Raw genomic sequence first — 17,966 nt, forward strand, 5'->3', positions numbered from 1 at the left:
AGGGCGCGCTCCCATTGGCTGCGGCGCGGGCAGCGCGCTATCCCATTGGCCACGCGCTGATCCCGGAGGTCGGTGGTGCCCTGCCGGGGCGGTCCCGCCGCGGGTGGAGGTTGCACAACGCGGGGCGACACAGCGGGACACGGCTCAGCTTTGTCACCAAGACTTTATTGGACCTGCCCCGAGGAGCCCCGGGAGCCCAGAGGGATGGGAAACGTCCTCCAAGCACCAATCTGGACCTGGCTGCTCAGTGTTGCAGCCTCCCGCCGTGGCCGGGCTCCTTTCCTGGCTCCTCAGAGAAGGGTGTTCATCAGGGCCTGGGCCTGCTTCAGCTCTGCAGAGAGATGTGGAGCTGTGGGGGAGCTGCTGGCACTGCGGCATCCCTTCCAGCATCCCATTCCCAGCGTGCCTCCCACAGCAATTCCCCCCGCAGAATCCCCCACAGAGGCCCTACTGCCACCCCTCGTAGTGCCTCACCTGCCAGCAGCACCCAGAACTTGTTGGCCGAGAGCGTCACAGGGATAGCCGTCATCTTCTCACACTCTCTGTCCCGCATGTTGAAGGTGAGGTGCACCACGGGCTCATTGACCTCCTGCAGCTCGCTGGAGCTGAGGGTGTAATCCACCCGCCAGCGCACCGAGCCCAGCTGGCTCACTAGGGTGGGCAGTGGGACAGTGTCAGCACCCCGGCTCTCTCCAGCAGGGTGACCCCCACATTCCCATGAGCCCCAGAACCTACTCACATCGCAGGCTGCAGGCCCTGAGCCTGTCCTGGAGGGGGCTCTGCTTCTCTTCATAGGAACGGCACAACCCGCTGGCATGCTCTGCTCGTCAGGGGACACAAGAGAAGAGCCCCTCTGCTCACACCAGACCTGCAGCTGCCAAACTCCACCAAAGCACCCCAGGGACCGACGGCACAGAAGGGAGGTGATGGAGGACAGCACAGCAGCCAGCCTGCCCTCCATCTGTGTGGGAACTGCCAGCAGCATCCCACCAAGTCTGGCTCATGGTGCCACCCCGAGGGTTTCCCCTACCTTTGGGCAGTCCCAGCTGCTGCAGCTCGCTTGACAGAGACTCACTGTCTACATTATGCTTGGCTGCACTGGAGAGGATGAAGCCGAGGACAGCAATGGTCGCCTTCACATCCCCTGACTCTGCAGACAGGAGGGAGGGCGAGCTCTGTCACCTTGGGAAGGCATCCCCAGATCCATTGCTGCCCATCCCTGGAGCATGGCTCCATCGGGGGATCCTGGTAAGGACAGCAGTGCTCACCTAACTTTGCATCTGAGGTCAGCTTCAGGATCTTGTCATACTGTGGGAGAGCAGAGCATCACGGTAAGCACCAGCTAACACACTCACTACAAGTGTTAACACTGACAATTCTTACCTAAGCATTAATACTAATAACACTATGCATATTAGTACTACTAGTAGAGGCCGGTAGCGTTCTTAATGCTGAGGCTTACATGAAGAACACGAGATTAACGTTGCTGATTATGCCATTGTAGCGTTGAAACACTTTGCCTCCACTGCGGTACCCCACACTTACCTCGATGGGCTCCCCCAGCAGGTCCCGCAGCACCTGGGCGCAGATCAGCTTCAGCTTCACCGAGGACTGCGGGGGAGAAGGGGGGTGAGCGGAGGGCCCGCAGCAGGAGGGGAGCAGGCAGGGGACACGGGGGACACTTAACACTTAACTATTTTGGCCAGGGTGCTGATCTCGGCCAGCACCCAGTCGGGGCAGTCCAGGTCCCCGCAGAAGCGGAACCGCTGCGGGAGAACAGGCGGTCAGAGCCGGCAGGGGGCTCCGCATGCCCTCCCCGCTCCCCGCCGCCGAACCCCTCCCCACCATGTTGCCGCCGCTCCCCGGTCCGCGTTCCTACGGCAGAGTCGCCTTTGAGACCCGGAACCACTCCCGGGCCGCTGCCTGCTACGCCCCTCCCCGCCCCCTGCCCCGGTGGGGCGCTCCGGTCGGGGCTCTGCGGGGTCTTTTAGCCGGGATCCGGGCAGGAGAGCGGCCAGAGGAGGGGACGGGGGTCCCAGAGCGGCACCCGAGCCGCCCCCCGGCCCTTCCAGCAGCGCGAGCTCCGCCCCACCGGGCACCTCGCGCTCCCACGGGCCGCGACTCACAGCGCTCCGCCCGCCAATCCCGGCCTTGCCCAATCACAGCCGCCAATCCTGGCCCGCCTTTCTCCGCTCTGCCCAATCACAGCCGCCCTTTCTGTCCGGCCGCGGTCCCGCGCAGGCGCAGTCCTGCCCAGGCCGCCCCCTCAGACCGCCCTGAGGGGAGCGGAGGCAGCGCCTCAGCCCCGCACTCGCGTTCGCACCCGCAGCCACAGGGCCGGAGCGGAAATGTTGCGTTCGGAGCTGAGGCTGAAGCTTCACAGGCCTCGACCTGAAATAAAGATCCTGTTCTGGTGCACGAGCAGCTCCACCTGGCTGCAGGGGGAGGAGGCAGAGCTGGCAGCGAAATAAAGGCTTGTGAGAGTGGAACTGGAAGCACTGCAGATCTCATTGAGGTGCTTATAAAAGGGCCCCACTGCTGGGCTTCCTGCTGTACCCACCCGAGAGCCTGGGCACCAGGCTGCAGCCCCTGGACACCCAGAAGAGCAAGGACAGCCTGATAAGTTTGGGCCATCCCCCAGGTGCCTGTTCCTAGAAGCAAGTTGTCCCTCTGCCCAGGGCCAGAAGAAGGTGCCAGAGGTCCCCAGCCTCAGCTTGGACCCCTGGCCCAAGCTCCAGCCACCTGACACCAGCCCAGTGATCCAGGAGAGGTCAGCAATGTGCTACCCACCCACCCCCTACCCACTGTCACCCCACAGACCCGGCCCCCTCTACCACCCCCCAGCTCCCACTGTGGGAGAGCCCAGGGCCCTGCCCAGCTTTGGCTACGTGGGAAGCAGGGAGCCCTTTCCCAGCAGCTACCTCAAGCCCCAGGAGCCCAGGAGTTACTTTCCCAGCCCCTTGGAGCCCTGCGTGCCGAGGACAGCGGGTGCCAGGCTGGGGGTGGCACTCAGGGATGCTGAGGCAGCCAGGGATGCCGAGCTGCCCAGGAACAGCGGGTACCCAGGGCTTGCCCTCAGCCCGGGCGATGCATCCGTGTTCCACGGCTCCTTTCCCGGCACGGAGCCTGGCTGTGAGCAGCACAGGGCGGGCAGCCCGCAGTGGGGAGCAGCACCGAGGCACAGCAGCGCTTTCCAGCCTGTCTGCACCCTAGAGAAGCTTTCTGGGGGCTCTGCTGGGCTCACTGAGACATTTCCTGAGAGAGGAGGGAGCTGGGAGAAACCCAGGCAAGGGGACACCCCTGTGTCACTTGCGTGCTGGAGACAGGAACACGACAAGCACACACTATGCTTGGGCAGCAACAGCCAAGGTTTATTGTCTGAGAAGTCTTTTTATGGGGGTTTCATATCCACCACTGTCCTGGTTTATGGCAAATTTGGGAGGAAACCTCCATAGGGGGCCCCTCCAGAAAGCAAACTCACACAGTCCCTTCCCCTGACTGGTTTGGGAAGGATTCCTTAGAGAGAAGTGGAAAGAACCTGTTTATTTAACAGGCACAGCACCCCCCAGCACATAAAATGAACAATACCAGATGACAAAACTCTTTCACCACTCTGAAAAAGATGACAAATTCAGAAAGTGTCTCTTGGGAGTGGTCTCTCTGTTATCAGTCCCTCCGGTGCAGGGGCAGCTGCTGCAGCCACAAGGTGCAAACTCTCGGTGTTTCCCAGGTCCTGGTCCAGAGCAGGTTTGAGTGGTTCCAAAAAAGGGAAAGGAAAAACAGTCCAGGGAAAATTCGGAGTGCCTAGCTCAACTAACTAATGAGTAGAAGCAAAAAGCAAGAGCAAAAAAGCAGGAGCAAAAAAAACAGGAGCAAAAAACAGGAGCAAGAGCAAAAGTAAGAGCAAAAGCAAGAAGCAAAAGCACTACTCTGTACTGCCCTGTCTCTGTGTCCTGCTGACTGTGGGGGGGTGAGCAGTCTGATAACAAAACAAAACTTCACTTTTCAGAGCCAGTCTTGAAGGCACAGAACACGATATCCAGCATAAACAGAACACACAACTGGGGACACAAGCATCATAACATCACCCTAGGACATGCACTCAGATAAATGTGATTGGCTAAAGATCTTAACTCTGCCCAGCTCACTGGGCAATGATAGGAGTGTATCCATGATCCAAAGGGATTTGCTGAGATCCCTGTGGTGGCTATGGGTGGTCTGTAGCTGCACAGATAATTTGGCATAACAGACACAACTCAACCAGCCTAGCTCTTAGGTGGTAGAAGTAATCAAGTCCCCAGGTATGAGATTGATAGGCTGGGTTCAAGCTCAAACAAGGGGACCCCAGGCAATCCCTCTGAACAGTGAATGCACCCATATCACTGGCCAGTGAGCTGGGCAGAGTTATGACCTTTATCCACTCGTGTCTGTAAGAGCAGGACATTCAAAGCCCCTATGAAAGGGGATGCACTTCAGTAGATGTTGGCTGCTGCTGCATGAACCTCAGTGTGTGTTTGTCACATTCCTGTCTCCACCATCAGTGACAGCCCCCTGTTTGAACTTAAATCCAACCTATCACTGGGGACTTGTTTACTTCTCTCTTCTAACGAGCTAGGCTGGCTGAGTTGGTGTCTGTTAGGCCAAATTTTCTGTGCAGCTCTGGACCAGCTGTAGCCGTCACAGCTCCCCCTTTCTGTTCTAAAAAATGCATTTTCTCTGTCATCCCTCTGCAAGGGCCCGTTGCAAACAGGATGACAGGACCTCATGGTGGCACAGATGATTCTGCCCAACTCAACAAGCCCAGCATCTGTCAGCCAGGGATGTATCCCCTGTACCATTGAAGTTGTAACATTCATTCCCAGGAGCTGTCAGGTGGGATCACCAACAATTACAAGCTTTCAAATTGGCATGCCAGGGGCATGGGAGGTTACAAACTTATAACTTGACTCTATGAACTGGAAACATTAGAACCATGAGAAGGTAACATGGAAAACAACTTTCCAAGTTCAAGTTTTAACTCTTAAATAGATAAGCTACTCAAGACCTCATATTATGAAATGTTTGTGTCGTTTGAACAGATAAAATCCTTGAACAAACTGTCACTTCAGAAGGTCCCAAATCTCCATGTAAGAGGTGTAGAAGTTGTTAAAATCACTGGTCCACGATATCTGCTGAGGGACCAGCAGGAGGGTGCTGTCTCTGGTCCCCAGCAGGACATAGGGCAGACACACCTGGCTGGTGTCCATCCTGTTCTGGTGTCTGTGGAAATGCACCCATACCCACATCCCCAACCTTCCCTCCTGTTTGTGATAATGTTTTTTGTCAATGGTTTAGGTGATTGGGCATCACCTGACACTTGTAATGATAGGAAATGGTTTAAGATTACTGGGTTTTGGGATTGCTCTGCTCCTGTTAAGTGGTTTAGTGTGTAAACAGCTTTTGCTACTCTGCTCTGTGGGTATTTTCACTTGCATGAGATGAACTGCACAGTGGAACTTGCATTGCATTGTGCAACTTTTCAGTCCAAGAGTCCTTAATCTCTGGAGCCATCAGGATAATGGATTTAAAGCATTTTCTACATGATTAAATGTTGTAGCAGGCAGAGGTGGTAGAGTGCTGTGACCTTCCCAGAGAAGCATGTTTAAAAACACGCCCTGGGTGCACAGGCACATCGCGCTCTCGTCCAGTGATTTCAGCTCTTGGGTGATTTCAGCCATGAGCAACACAGAAGGAAAGGAGAGAGTCTTTGTATGGTGGTCCACCATACAAAGAGGTATAGAGACCCCATATAGAGGGTCTTTATTGAGCTCCTACCCCCAAGGGGTCCAAGGATTAAGAACTCTCCCAGAAAACAAGAGCAGGGGTTTATAAAGGGAGTGAGGGGCAGGGCAGAACTTTGTCCCTCCAAGGGAGTATGGTAAGCTTCTCCTCAGTTTACCAGCCTCCACAATTAAACATATGAAGGAAAAGTCTTGAAGTTTCCATAATTTACTATACAAAACTTATACAAAATAACTATACAAAAACCTTTAAAGATCTAATGCAAAGATTAGCTTCTAAGTGTAAAAAATAAATCTTCTTAAATTAAACATGAAGGGGAAAGGAAATACAGACTGATTTATGTTCTCCAAAAGGAAGGTGTCAGAATGCCCTTTGGTAATGGAATTTCCTCTGCCTGTAAACATTTCTGCACAAAAGTCTTCAAACGTGACAAACAGCCCATCTGGCCCGAGCTGGTCACAGCTTCAATTCTTGGGATATAGGATTTCCGGATGAAGAGCATTGTTTTCCAGAACTGAATCCCATACTGCCTCATCAGAGCATTGCCACACACCTCCAGGAAATCCAGAAGCAGCACAGCTGTCACATCTGCCAGAGGCTCCAGATTCAACATCTGTGCAAGCCAGCGCCATCCATAGCTCAGACCATGAGGATGAGCCCCTTGCCTGCTTCCATAAGGCCAGCGGAGCTGAATGATGGCAGCATAGAGACGAATCATGCCTGACATCCTTTTAAGAAATTGATCTGGTTCTTCCACTTCAGAATCATAGACTTCATATCCAAGCATCCTCTGATACTCTTCTGTAGAAGTCCCTTCTTTCCGAGCAGGGTAAAATGGCACAGAATATGGGCACTTTTTGTGCAGATGAGCTAAAAAGATGTCTCCAACTCGAGGGTGTAATTCCCAGATTCCTGAGAGCACCGCAGCAATTGGGAAAGCTGAATCATGGTGAAAAGATACTTCTCCTTCCCCATGTCTCACAAACTTCTCTGCAAGTTTGTAACAAACAAACTCCAGCCCCTGTGGATGCTGAGTCACCAACACCGTTTGCCCTTCAGTCTGAACAGGCTTCCCAGACAGCAGGTTATTGATCTTATCAAACACCTCTCTCAGCTTAGTGCCTGATATGCTAGAGATCTGGCTCACAGGGATTGTAGCTGCTTTCTGCAAGTTTGTTTTTATCTTCTTCACCTCAGTGTTGCCTTTGCAGTTTCCAATTTCACTGAAAGCAGCAACACATTGCTCAGCAGCATCCTGAAGCTGCCGGTACCACTGCATGATACTTTCTTCTGTTTCAACTTGAAGTCCTTCCTTCTGCTGCTTTCCCCACGACTGCTGTGCAGGTACAGAAGTCTGACACACCATATGCTCTATTTTGTCTAACTCTTTCTGCTTTTGATTCTTTTCCTCTTCATCTTTCCTCTTCCTTTCTTCTAGAGCTGCAGTGATTTCCTGCTGCATGCTGGATATCAACCCTCGCATCTCCTGCAGGGCTTGTTCAGAGCTTGCCACATCTGCTGGAGCTGGGAACCCTCTCTCGCTTGTGGTGCAGATGAGCCCTGACACCAGTGCACAGATCTGGTTGCCACGATTGCTGTAGGCAGCCAGATTGATTCTGGGCAAATCTTTGTGCCTGTAGTTGGGATCAATCTGCTGGTTCAGCTGCAGCAGCTCCTCCTGGATGGAATAAAGGTGGCGCAGCCTCTCCTGGCCCTCTTTCTTGCGCAAGAGTTCCAGCTCTTCCTGACGTTTCCTCTGCTGCTCTGCCTCACGCAATTTTAGGTTCAATATCTTGGCTCTATGTTGGTGTTCTTCCCTCAACTTCTCTTGCTGCCTCTGAGCCTCCTTTGAGCTCTTCTCCATTACTTCTTGCAACTCTTGGAATTCCTGATGCCGCTTTAGCTCCCTCAGCTCATCAAAGCGCTTCAGCTGCTCACTGGCCTGGGCATAGGCTGCCCTCACCATCTGCTCCAGCTCCTCCTGCCGCTGTCTCAGCCTCTCCCTTGCTCTCAGCCTGTGCATCTCTTCATACATCCGAATGCAGCCTTCGACTTTTGCAATTTTAGATGACAGATCAGCTGGAGCAACTTCTTGATTTATTTCCAGGAGACTAAGATGATCGTTTTCCTTTTGCCCAACAGTCACAGGATTGGGCAGGGCTGTTGGCAACATGGCAATGGTGATGGTATTTTGTGGCTCTGCTGAGGGATGATGGCTCTGGTTCTCTCTCACGTCCTTTGCTGGTAGACAATCCAAAGCAAACTTCTGCTCCGATGGTGGCAGTGCAGTCACCGCAGCCACTGCTGAGGGATTCCCTGATCTGCTGTTTCTTCCAGGGATTTCTGGTGATGTATTTCCCTGGCCCACCCCTGAGTTGCAGCGACGGCTGGACCCACCCCGTGGAGGCCGGGCAGAAGGTACAGTCTCAGAGCTGGACCAATGGGCTCTAGGAGGAGGCAGTACTGGTGTGTGTGCTGTATCAGGGCATGTAGGTGTCCCCGGTGCATGCTGTTGGAATGGCTGCACAGGCATAACTGGAACAGCTGTAAGGTGCTTTGTCTCTGCAAGAGCTGGGCACCCCTGCAGCACAGCAGCAGAGCCAGTATAGCTAGGCTTGGTCACACAGTGCTCATTTGCCATCGTGGCACAGCCAGGCTCGGTGGCAGGGAGCCCTCTGCAGTAGCCATGTGCTCCACAGCAGCCAGTTATCCTGCAGTGGCCAAGCATTGCCTGGCAGGAGGCAGGGGAGGCTCCACAGCAGTTTGCCATTTCACAGCGGGCAGTTGTGGTCTCAGTGGTCTTGGTTGAAGCAGCAGGACACAGAGTAAAGGCAGGGCAGCTTGTCATGGCTCCAAGAGCTGGTGCAGCAGAGCACAGAGAAGAGGCAGGACCCAGGGTGGCTGCAGGATGCCTGTGTAACTCAGCTCGGGAGCGTGGAGTGTCTCCGCTGCTTTGTTCAGTGACTCTGCGCTCCACTGGCATCTCATCCCTGTGCGGGCTGGCTCCACGGCTCTGTGCCATGGTGGGATGATTGGCTGGCACATTGTCCCTGCCCTGGGCAGTGGCACGGCCCCAGGCAGCCACAGGGCACTCTGCAGACAGGTCACCCCCTCCCGGGGAGGCTCCACAGCTCCACGGGGGGGATGCTCTGCCCATTCCCCTCCCCTGCTCGCTCAGTGCCATCCCCTGCACTGGCCTCGTGTCTCGCTCACTCTCTAACTGTTTTATCAGGTCCAGGATGAGCCTCCAGGGTTTGACAACATTGATGGCAGTTTCATCAGCTGTGGCAGCTGCTGCAAGTATATATCTGCCAGCCCAATCCCACGTGTTCAGGTCCAAGGCTGCCTCTTCGGACACGTCCAGTCCGTGGCTCCCACACCACTTTATTAAGGCTAGTAAAGCCTGTTTATCATATTTAATCCCTCTGCTTGTTAAAATAAGAGTCCATACCTGGAGTGTAGGGTCTTCTGGCACTGATGCCCACGCTCCCATTTATCCCAGTGGTGCCTGTAAATCACGAAGGTGTTTGGATCCACGTAGCTTTCCCTGCTGTTCCTTGCCACACTCTCCACTTCAGGCAGAGCACTCTGCTGCCCGCAGTGTTCTTTGCCTGCCCGCAGCTTCCTCTGCTGCCTGCTGCACTGTCTTGGCTTAGTGTCTGCTTCCAGAAGGCAGGATCCTGCAGAAGAGGGGAGTTTTCCTCTGAAGGTCCACTGGTGAAGTAGAAGGGTCTGGTCTTCCTCTGGGAATCCAGTGGAAAAGGCTGCCTGTGGTGTTTGAAGTCTCAGATTATATCCTGGAAGCAATGCTTGGCTCCTCCCTCTGGGTGGAGCATCTCACAATGGGAAGATGGAATTTTATCAGTCATGCAGTGACAGTCAATGGCCCATTAACAGAAGATATCTCCAGGAGGAAGGATTAGTTGTGGAAGAGATAAAGAAAACTGCCCCACCTGGTTTTAACAGCTGGCCCATTACAAAAGATATCCTCCCCAGAGATAGGAGGGATGGGTCATGGAAGAGATAAGGAACACTGCCCCACCTGGTTTTAACAGATGGAAATAGAATACATCTGGTTACATCTTGCATTGCAATCTAAGACAGTTAAATATTTTCTACATTGTAAGATATATAGTTGTTTTCTTTTAAGAGGTAAGACAAGTTCAACTGAAACAGCTGTAATGAAATACTGATAAACACCTGTTTGTGGATAAAGAACATAGTCTGTTCACTCTTGATTTTGTCAAGGATTCTATTGCTCGCTACAATCTTTGATACAATTGCTGTTTTTTCTTCCATGGATAACACAGTAAGAGGCAGTGATGATTCTACATTTTGGCTGTTATTGATTGTAAGCTGTTTTAGTGTTTTCCTTTGTTTTAGTTTCCTGTCATAAGCATGACTGTTTAGGAAGGTATTATCTCAACTTCCTGAGAGGGTTATTGCTGATATATTGATTACATGATGGGAATTGACCAATTTAATAATAGGCATTATTCATAAGATGAAATTAGTGTACTTATAGCTGGCTTCTTCTATGCTTTATCATCTCTGTGTAATTATCTAAAATACACGTGTCATTTCAGGATCCTTCTTTGTTCTCTAGCTGTTATGCATCTCTTAGACCAGGTTAGCTCTCTGGCTGGTCCCTGGCATGCACATCCTTGCTTTTTTACCTCCCCAGCATGAGGGCTGTTATCCCAGAGCTGCAGAGGACCAAGCCCAGCTTGCAGCACCAGTTAGAGCAGCAGCACATGGCTGGAGGGTACTGGGAGCCAGGGAGGGAGGTGGGTTCAACACCACCCCCACAGCAGACACACATCCTTCACAACTGGGTTTCACGGTCTACAAACAGTTTATTTAAGATATAAAATTTACAAAATTATTCCTCTACACACCTGAGTCTGCATTCTGCTCAGGGAGCACCTGGCAGCTGCTGCCACAGGGTCAGGGAGAGCTTCTCAGCATCTCCTTCCCACACACAGCCCCTCTCCAAGCTCCCCCCAGCTGCTGCTGCTTCTCTCCTCAGGCAGAAGTGCTTTGCCACTCAAAGTGACCATCCTCAGGGTCCTGCAGGGGAGAGGGAAGAGGGAAGAAGGCACTTGAAACACCTCCAGTGAAGGCAGGAGTGAGAGTCCCTGCCCTCCAGCTCTCACAGGTTTCTCCAACCCCAGAGATCCTCACCAGCTAACAGGAGAACCTGTGAGCTGCAGAAAGACCAGCTCCCAGGCACAGAAGATAATCCAAGGGAGGCAAAGGCCACTCACCTCTGTCCAGAAGCCCTGGTTATCCATTTCCAACGTCTGGACCCCCACTTCAGGGTCTCTTCTGTCCCAAAGGGCTCCTCCTGTCTGCCAGCCCAGCCTCTTGGTGCCCAGGCACTGGGGAAGAGAGCACAGGCACTGCAGCCCCAGCTGGCTCCACAGAGCCCCTCAGCCCAGCCCAGGGCTGCTGGCCCAGCCCAGCAGACAGAACTGGCCCTCACCACGAGCACGACGGGCGCAGCCACGATGCAGAGGCCACCGATGACCACCAAGGCCACTCCATAGGCTGGGAAGCCTGGCTGGGGCCTGGGACGCTCCAGGGTGTCCTCTGGAGCAAAGCAGAGCACTGAGAGCCTGGAGCAGCAGCTTTGCCCCACGGGCTGCCAGCCACCCTCTGCCCCAGGACAAGCACAGGGGATTTATGAACTCCTGTTCCACTCCCTCCATGCCTTCTCCTCCCATCCCACACCAGCCTGCAGCAGAAAGTCCCCAAGCCCAATGCCCCAGGCCATGCAGAGGCAAAGGGCACAACTGTTACTAAATGTCACTGCCTGCTCACCTCAGCAGCCAAGACACCTGAGCCTCTCTGCACACAAGGGATCAGGATGGGGTCAGCTGTGGATCCACCCTGCTCACAGTGCAGGCATGGGGCCTGTGGAGCTCAGGTACCCAGGTGCCAGAGGGGAGCTTACCTCCCACAGAGAGAGAGAATGGATCCACATGGATGTCAGAGCCAGCCAGAGCCTGGTTTGGCCCCACCGAGCGCACGAGGGTCTTCAGCACCTGCACGCTGGTTGGAGCAGGGTGCCGGAAGATCATGTTCCCATGGCAGAGCAAGGAGCCAGGCCTGCAGACAGGGTTGGGAACAGCTCCAGCAGCTGCCATCCCATCATGACCCCACAGTGGGATGGGTGGGCACTCCCAGCCTCCTCACAGAGGGATTTGCTCAGCAGGAAGAGATCTCTGCACTCAGGGAGCCCTGGGATGGAAGGGACATCCCTGGAGATCCAGCAAGTCACCACTGCTACAATGGCTTAATGCTTGACCTCAGCTTCCTCTGCAAATCCTTCTGTCACCAAAACCGTGCAGCTGTCAGCCGTGACCTGCTGGCTGATGGCTGAAGGGAGCCCTCCCTGCCCCTGTACAGCCCTGCCCAGCAGAACCCCTGCTCCCACTCACAGGAATTCTTTGATGATGGCTAGCAGGAAGGATGGGTAATCCCTCAGGGCTCTGGCCACCTGGAAGAAAAGGTGTGCTCAGCTCCCTGCCAGCTTTTGGGGCAGTTTGGACACCCCAAACCAGCCCCTCTCCCTCCCTTCTCACCCCACTGGGAGGACATCAATGCCCTCCTCCCACCAGCCCCATTCCTACCGCATCACCAAGGTCCCTGGAGAGATTGTGGTGCTCTGCAGAGAGAGGATCCTGAAGCTTCTGGCTGAAGGGTCTGTTGGTGACGACGAAGGACAGAGGGTACACGAGCAGACCCAGCTTGGACCCTGAGGAACAGGAAACAAGCACTGGCTGAGCACATTTGGCAGCGACCCTGCCCACAGCACACACAGGGACCCATCCTTACCCTCCACAGAGATGGAGCTCAGGTCCATGGAGAGGCCTGAGAGCGCAGTCAGGGCTTCCAGGACCTCCGTAACATCAGCATGAACAACTGTGTCTAGGTAGAGGTCTCCAGTGATCTCCGTGTTGCCACCCAGGTTCCTGAGGGGAGAGAAGAGCTCTGAGCAAGGCAGGAGGGTTGGGACCCGGCCCCAGCACCTGTACTGGTGATTTTCTCCTGAGATCCCCACAGAAGGGGCTCAATTCCAGTTTGCTCCAGCTGCACATCCCCTCCCAGATTTTCCCATCTCCATCCTTGCAGCACAGCTGATGAGCTGCAGAGGGCACAGGACAGAGTGAGGGCAATGAAATTAAGAGGTTGGCAGAGGAGTAGCTGCACCCCATACCTGAGCTGGGAGATGGTGAAGTTCCTCACATGGTAGAGGCCACTGACAGATGCAGTTACCTGTGCAGGGAGGAGACAACAGTTCACACCTTCCCCTGTTTAGCACAGGTTAATCCAGCACCCAGGCTGTGCCCATTCCCTTTGGAAGAGCCCCCAAGGCTTGGCATACCTCTCTGACCAGCCTCTCCATAAGATCCATCCTGTCCACCCCAAGCTGGGAGCCAGTGAGGGAGATGGACAGCTTCTCTGGGTCCAGGTTCTCCAGGCTGAAGCCTAAGGGAGTTGGGAAGAGTTACACTCAGACCTGTTCCTGCAGCCTCCTTGCGAGATAGTGTTCAGCCCAGAGCTCATCCATGGCCACACACCAAAAGCAGAAAGCAGCAGGGCAGCTGAGTGAGGAGGGATCCCTTTGAATGTGGGAAGGGGTTGGGATAAACCATTTCCCAGCACAGCAGAGCTGGGGCAAAGAGGGGAGGCCAGGGAGCTGAGCAGAAGCCCTGGCCCACACAGGTCCAGCTGCTACAGATGTGCCCTCCACCACCCTCCACATCCTTACAGTGGCTTTACACAGGGATGTTCAGTGAAGAAAAAGCCTGGAACCCAAACTGCATGGGTTTTGGCTTGGAGAGAGGCACAAGGAGGGCACCTGGCAGCAGCCCTGCTGTGGGAAGATCTTCAGCACTTACCAGCAGACTGGAGAGACTGGGGCTCCAGCTGCCAGCTGAAGATGCTCCTTCCCTTGCTTGCCTCTGTGACCACTGTGCGGATCAGGTGGGAGTTGGTGGGAGCAGGAGCATCCCCCCGGAACAGAACCTCCCCTCTCACCACCACTGAGCCATTCCTGGAGGGACAGGAGACAGTGGGCAGCACACCTACTGCTTTATTCTTTCCAGGTGCATTTATCCAGGAATTCAGACAGGGATCCCTTGGGATGGTGACACCAGGGAGGGAGTGAAACCCCTCAATGCTCCTGTCTGGAGCATTTTCTGGGCAAACCCTTCCCTCCAAGCCAAAGCTGCAGCAGCTTGGAAAAAAAACAAAGAGAGACCACTGCTTCATCCAGCAGGATCCATCTTTATTGCACACACTCCAATATTTATGTTTCTAGCATGGGAAAGGTTGAAGAATGTCTCAGGAATATGTATGTAAGAGGAAAGCCAAAACAGCCTCCACCATCAAACATTCATTAAAGCACACAAGGTTTCTGCCCTTATCAGCCATTCACTCCAACATCCACCTCCCAGCCTTCTGGAGCCAAAGGAAAAACATTCACCCGTGGTGTTTATGGCTGCAGCCATTCCTCTGGAATGCACCTTTCCCAAGGGAACAGAGTCTCTATCAAAGTGTAACAAGTTGCTCTCCTACTCAGGACTCTCTTTAAGGCCAGGGTGGCTCCCTGAGGCCTCTGGTTCTACAAACCCCAGCCCTCCAGAGCAGATGCACACTTACATGAACTCGAGGACATTTGCCTGCAGGAAGCTCTCGTAGCTGGACAGCATCTGGTTGAGCTGGAAGGAAGAAGCACCTGGTAATTAATTGAGGAGGTTTTCTAAGCTCCCCCATGAGAAGGGGAAATGCAGGAGCAGGTGGGCAATAAATAGAGGGAAGTCAGCTCAGGCTGCCAGGGGAGGGCACGCTGGCACCCCATGGAGTGCCAGCCCTCTGGGAATGCCTGGGCATGAGCTGGGATACCCAGAGCCACCACCCCCATCCTGGGAGGGAATACCCCAGCAATAATACCCTGTGCCAGGGCCCTGCTAGCTGCCAGGGGCGAGGAGAGCCCAGTCCCAGCTCAAACCAAGCTCCAGTGGAGCAGTGCCAGGGTTTGCCCACCCCCACCCTGCTCAGGTGGGCACCCAACCAGCCAAGGGTTGGTGCAGCACTCAGGCTGCTCCCCCCAGCAGGGCCTGGCACCACCCCAGAGCCCAAAGTGCCAAATGTGCCCCAGGCACCTGCAGCACCCACCATCAGTGTCACATCTCCCTCCAGCTGCCGGTAGCTCTGGGAATTCCTGCTGCCCAGAGCCGGGGCGTAGGCGATGCCCAGCAGCCGGAATTGCAGGGGCAGCATGTGCACAGGCTGGGTGGGCAAGGGCAGGCTGCAGGGTTGGGATGCAGGGGGGTTTGTCCCTGTGGAGCCAGGTCTGCCCTTTGTCATCAGCTCAGCTGGGCTGGAGGCCTCTCTGGTGGCTGCAGGGAGCTGCTCCGTGCCTGTGGAGGAGTTCTGGGAAGCGCTGGAGCCACTGGACACGGCGTGGGCACGGAGGGTCAGGGCTGTGGGCACAGCCAGGCTCTGGGAGCTGGGCAGGGAGCTGGCTGCATGCCCAGCCCCAAGAGAGCTCAGCAGGCAGGATGGAGAGGTCACACTGCTGCTGGCAGCAGTGAGGTGCCCAGGCTCAGAGCCATGCTGCAGAGCTGGGTCCGTGGAGCAGGGGGCAGGCACGGAGCCTGGGCTGGCAGGGCTGGGCCCTGGAGCTCCTGCTGGAGTGGGAATGGCTCCCACTGATGCTGTCCTGGATTCTCCCGTCACAAACATCTGTCCAAGCTCTGGGGTGACATCAGGGGCTGTGGAGCCCATCCCAGTCATGGTGGGACCTGCAGGGCTGGAAGCCCTGGGCTGTGCTAGGGAGGCTCCCATGGACATGGGCTGTGCAGGGGGAGAAGGCCACTCACTCTGGGTCCCCAGGGTGACAGCAGGAGCCCCAGAGGCCACCGTGGGAAGGGAAGAAGCCAGCAGGTGCTGATGGTGGGCAGCAGGAGCTGCTGCAGAGGCAGGAAGTGATGCCAGGACAGCATCCAGGAGTCCAGAACCATTTCCTGGAGCCGGGGCCAACCCAGCATCCACCAAGGGAGCAGCTGCCCCAGGCAGGGCAGTGCCAGCAGTGTCCCAGAGCCCCTCTGGTGCCAGGGCAGGAGACACCCCCAGTGTGTCAGGACTCAGCTGGGCCCAGCTGGGTGTCCCCTGTGCTGGCAGAGCAGAGGCCACCACCTGCTCTGCTGGGCTGGGGCTCCAGGAGCCAGCACCCATCAGTGCCCGTGCGGGAACATCAGGTGGGACCTGAGACCCCACAGCTGCCCCTTGGAGTGGCACCAGTTGGTTGGGTGGCATCTGTGTCACTGCAGCCCCTGCAGAGGGGCCAGGAGTAGCTGTGGGGAGGGCAGGAGGGTGCAGCCATAGCTGGGAGGTGGCAGGGACCCCAGCAGCTGGCTCACTCCCAGCTCTGGAGGTGGCCTCAGAGCCCCTCAGTGGGCTCTGGGGCTCTGCTGTGCCCGCTGGCTGCCCCAGGCCACCAGCTGCAGTCACTGCTGGCATCTGTGTGGCACCACCTGGTCCTGCTCTGTGGAGGCCACCCCGAGCAAGGTGACCCCAGGTGCCAGGGCTGGGGACACCCTCAGGCTGGAAGAGCCGGGCTGGGGCAGCAGGCACCCTTTTGCCAGGCCACGGTATGGGGGACAATGTGACAGCCATTGCTGTGCCCAGCCTGAGCCCGTCCCTGTCCCCAGAGCCAGGCTGCCCCTGCAGGGAGGTCTCCGATGTCCTTGTGGCTGCAGTCTGTGTCCCCAGGCTCTGTTCCCCGGGGCTCACAACTCCCTGGATCTCTGGGAAGCAGCCCGAGGAGAGCAGGTCCCCACAGGCTGTCCCCAGAGTGTCACCCACCCCTGGCTGGGAGGCTGGTGAGCCCGGGGGAGCCCAGGTGACAGCAGCCAGAGCAGCCAGGCCGTAGGGGACAGCAGTGGCGCACACACACACGGCCAGCAGCAGGAGGGCTCTGCAGCACAGGCTGCGGGCAGGGACAGCCCCGCGGGCAGCAGGACACGCGGCTGTGCCCGCAGCCCCTCCCCTCGCAGCACGGAGCATCGTTCCTGCCCGGTTCCTGCCTGCAGGGCACCAGCGGCGCCCGGGGGACTCTCGGTGCTCCGACCCCTCGGCTCCTCTCGGGAGAGGCCACGGCGAGAGCTCAGCTGTGGAGAGGGACAGCAGGAGATTGAGGGTGAGTCTCTGCAGCTCCCACATCCCAGTGCCTGTCCCATTCCCAAGCTTCCCATCCCCTGAGCTCCTCATTAAAACCACTCCCTTGTCCCCAGCAGGCTCCCAGCTCAGGAAAGGCTGTGCCGAGCCTCAGCACCTCCTGGGAAGCTCCCAGGGTTGTAACAGCCCCGGGCTCAGGAATTCCCTCATTCCCTGCCCCAAACACCCTCCTTATCCCCAGAAACCTCCCCAAGGAGGGCCAGGCCCCCCCCAGCACCCCTCACCTGGCAGCAGCCCAGGAGGAGAGAGCACCAAGGCCCAGCCAAGACCTGGCTTTTATCTGCTTTCCCAGGGGAGGATGTGGCTCTGTCCCAGCTGCTCCCAATTAACACAAACTCATCTGAGCTTCCCCAGGTGAAACTGGAGGGGTCTCAGCTTCCCTCTGCTCCTCATGGAGCACTCAGTAGCAGAAGGGGGGTGGGCTTGTCCCTCCAGGCAGGATGATCCCCAAACCCTGCTGATGCTCCCCAAAACTCCCTGTTTGTGAGGCTGTGGCAGTGTTCACCTGCTGGGCTCCACCAGCTGGGGCTGACAAATGTGGATTGCAGCACTTGGCCTTTTGGATCAGGCAGATTCTGTGCCTGATGGAGGCTCACAAGTGGGAGAGTCTCAAGGGGTCCCACTGGCTCAGCCCAGGCTGCATCCCTGAGCACCCCAGACTCTCCTGCCCAGTTTCTGGTGCTCAGACATGCACCAGCAGCCTTTTCCCAGGCTGTCACCCGTGGGGTTTGTGAGGGCTGGGATGTGCTCCTGTGGTGGCACCCTGGACACTGGATCCAGCCCCCAGTGATGGCACAGAGGGGCTGGGCACAGCACTTGTGGCTTGCTGCAGGGAGAAGAGAGGAAGTGCATGGGGTGGGGGATCTGGGGACCCTCCAGCCCCAGGAAGGTCCCGTTGTGCCCATGCTGGGAAGCAGAGACAGAAACAGGGCATG

At 56.1% G+C, this 17,966-nt stretch overlaps 2 protein-coding genes and 1 pseudogene across 3 annotated transcripts; all 3 read right to left on the reverse strand.

Moving 5' to 3' along the window:
• Positions 1-144: 144 nt before the first annotated feature.
• On the reverse strand, positions 145-2,121 carry COMMD4 (COMM domain containing 4). Of its 2 annotated transcripts, XM_071441813.1 has the most exons (8): positions 1,846-2,117; positions 1,695-1,766; positions 1,546-1,611; positions 1,269-1,308; positions 1,031-1,150; positions 740-820; positions 475-651; positions 145-331 (listed from the first exon to the last, which is right to left on the reverse strand). In XM_071441813.1, exons 1-8 carry the CDS (start codon positions 1,846-1,848, stop codon positions 291-293), a joined length of 600 nt encoding a protein of 199 aa, XP_071297914.1. In that variant the 5' UTR covers positions 1,849-2,117; the 3' UTR covers positions 145-290. The 2 variants fall into 2 exon arrangements, with proteins under 2 accessions (XP_071297914.1, XP_071297915.1); XM_071441814.1 differs by lacking the exon at positions 740-820 and having other exon boundaries at positions 1,846-2,121.
• Positions 2,122-5,955: 3,834 nt separating this feature from the next.
• LOC139596979 (mRNA export factor GLE1 pseudogene) lies at positions 5,956-8,932 on the reverse strand (annotated as a pseudogene).
• A 1,657-nt stretch (positions 8,933-10,589) lies between these two features.
• On the reverse strand, positions 10,590-14,828 carry LOC139596980 (taste receptor cell protein 1-like). Its single transcript, XM_071441816.1, has 11 exons — positions 14,452-14,828; positions 13,689-13,843; positions 13,172-13,275; positions 13,004-13,062; positions 12,622-12,758; positions 12,417-12,541; positions 12,225-12,283; positions 11,738-11,892; positions 11,267-11,373; positions 11,049-11,162; positions 10,590-10,851 (listed from the first exon to the last, which is right to left on the reverse strand). The coding sequence occupies exons 1-11, from the start codon at positions 14,499-14,501 to the stop codon at positions 10,807-10,809; spliced, it is 1,110 nt and encodes a 369-aa protein (XP_071297917.1). The 5' UTR covers positions 14,502-14,828; the 3' UTR covers positions 10,590-10,806.
• Between the last annotated feature and the right edge of the window lie 3,138 nt (positions 14,829-17,966).

This window comes from Agelaius tricolor, unplaced genomic scaffold, assembly GCF_023055355.1.
Source record: "Agelaius tricolor isolate 1412-34295 unplaced genomic scaffold, bAgeTri1.0.p SCAF_16, whole genome shotgun sequence".
In the NCBI taxonomy this organism is placed as follows: Eukaryota; Metazoa; Chordata; class Aves; order Passeriformes; family Icteridae; genus Agelaius; species Agelaius tricolor.

Bases quoted from the DNA above. Each gene is read 5' to 3' on its own strand.
- LOC139596980 (XM_071441816.1), bottom strand. From the start codon at position 14,501: ATGCTGTCCAGCTACGAGAGCTTCCTGCAGGCAAATGTCCTCGAGTTC. The intron at 11,893-12,224 runs GTGAGTGGGAGC...CCCTGTCTGCAG, and splicing joins GCCATCATCAAAGAATTCCT to GCCTGGCTCCTTGCTCTGCC. The intron at 10,852-11,048 runs GTGAGTGGCCTT...TCTCCCCTGCAG, and splicing joins ACCAGGGCTTCTGGACAGAG to GACCCTGAGGATGGTCACTT.
- COMMD4 (XM_071441813.1), bottom strand. The intron at 1,151-1,268 runs GTGAGCACTGCT...TCCTGTCTGCAG, and splicing joins GACCTCAGATGCAAAGTTAG to AGTCAGGGGATGTGAAGGCG. The intron at 652-739 runs GTGAGTAGGTTC...TGCCCACCCTAG, and splicing joins CAGGGCCTGCAGCCTGCGAT to TGAGCCAGCTGGGCTCGGTG.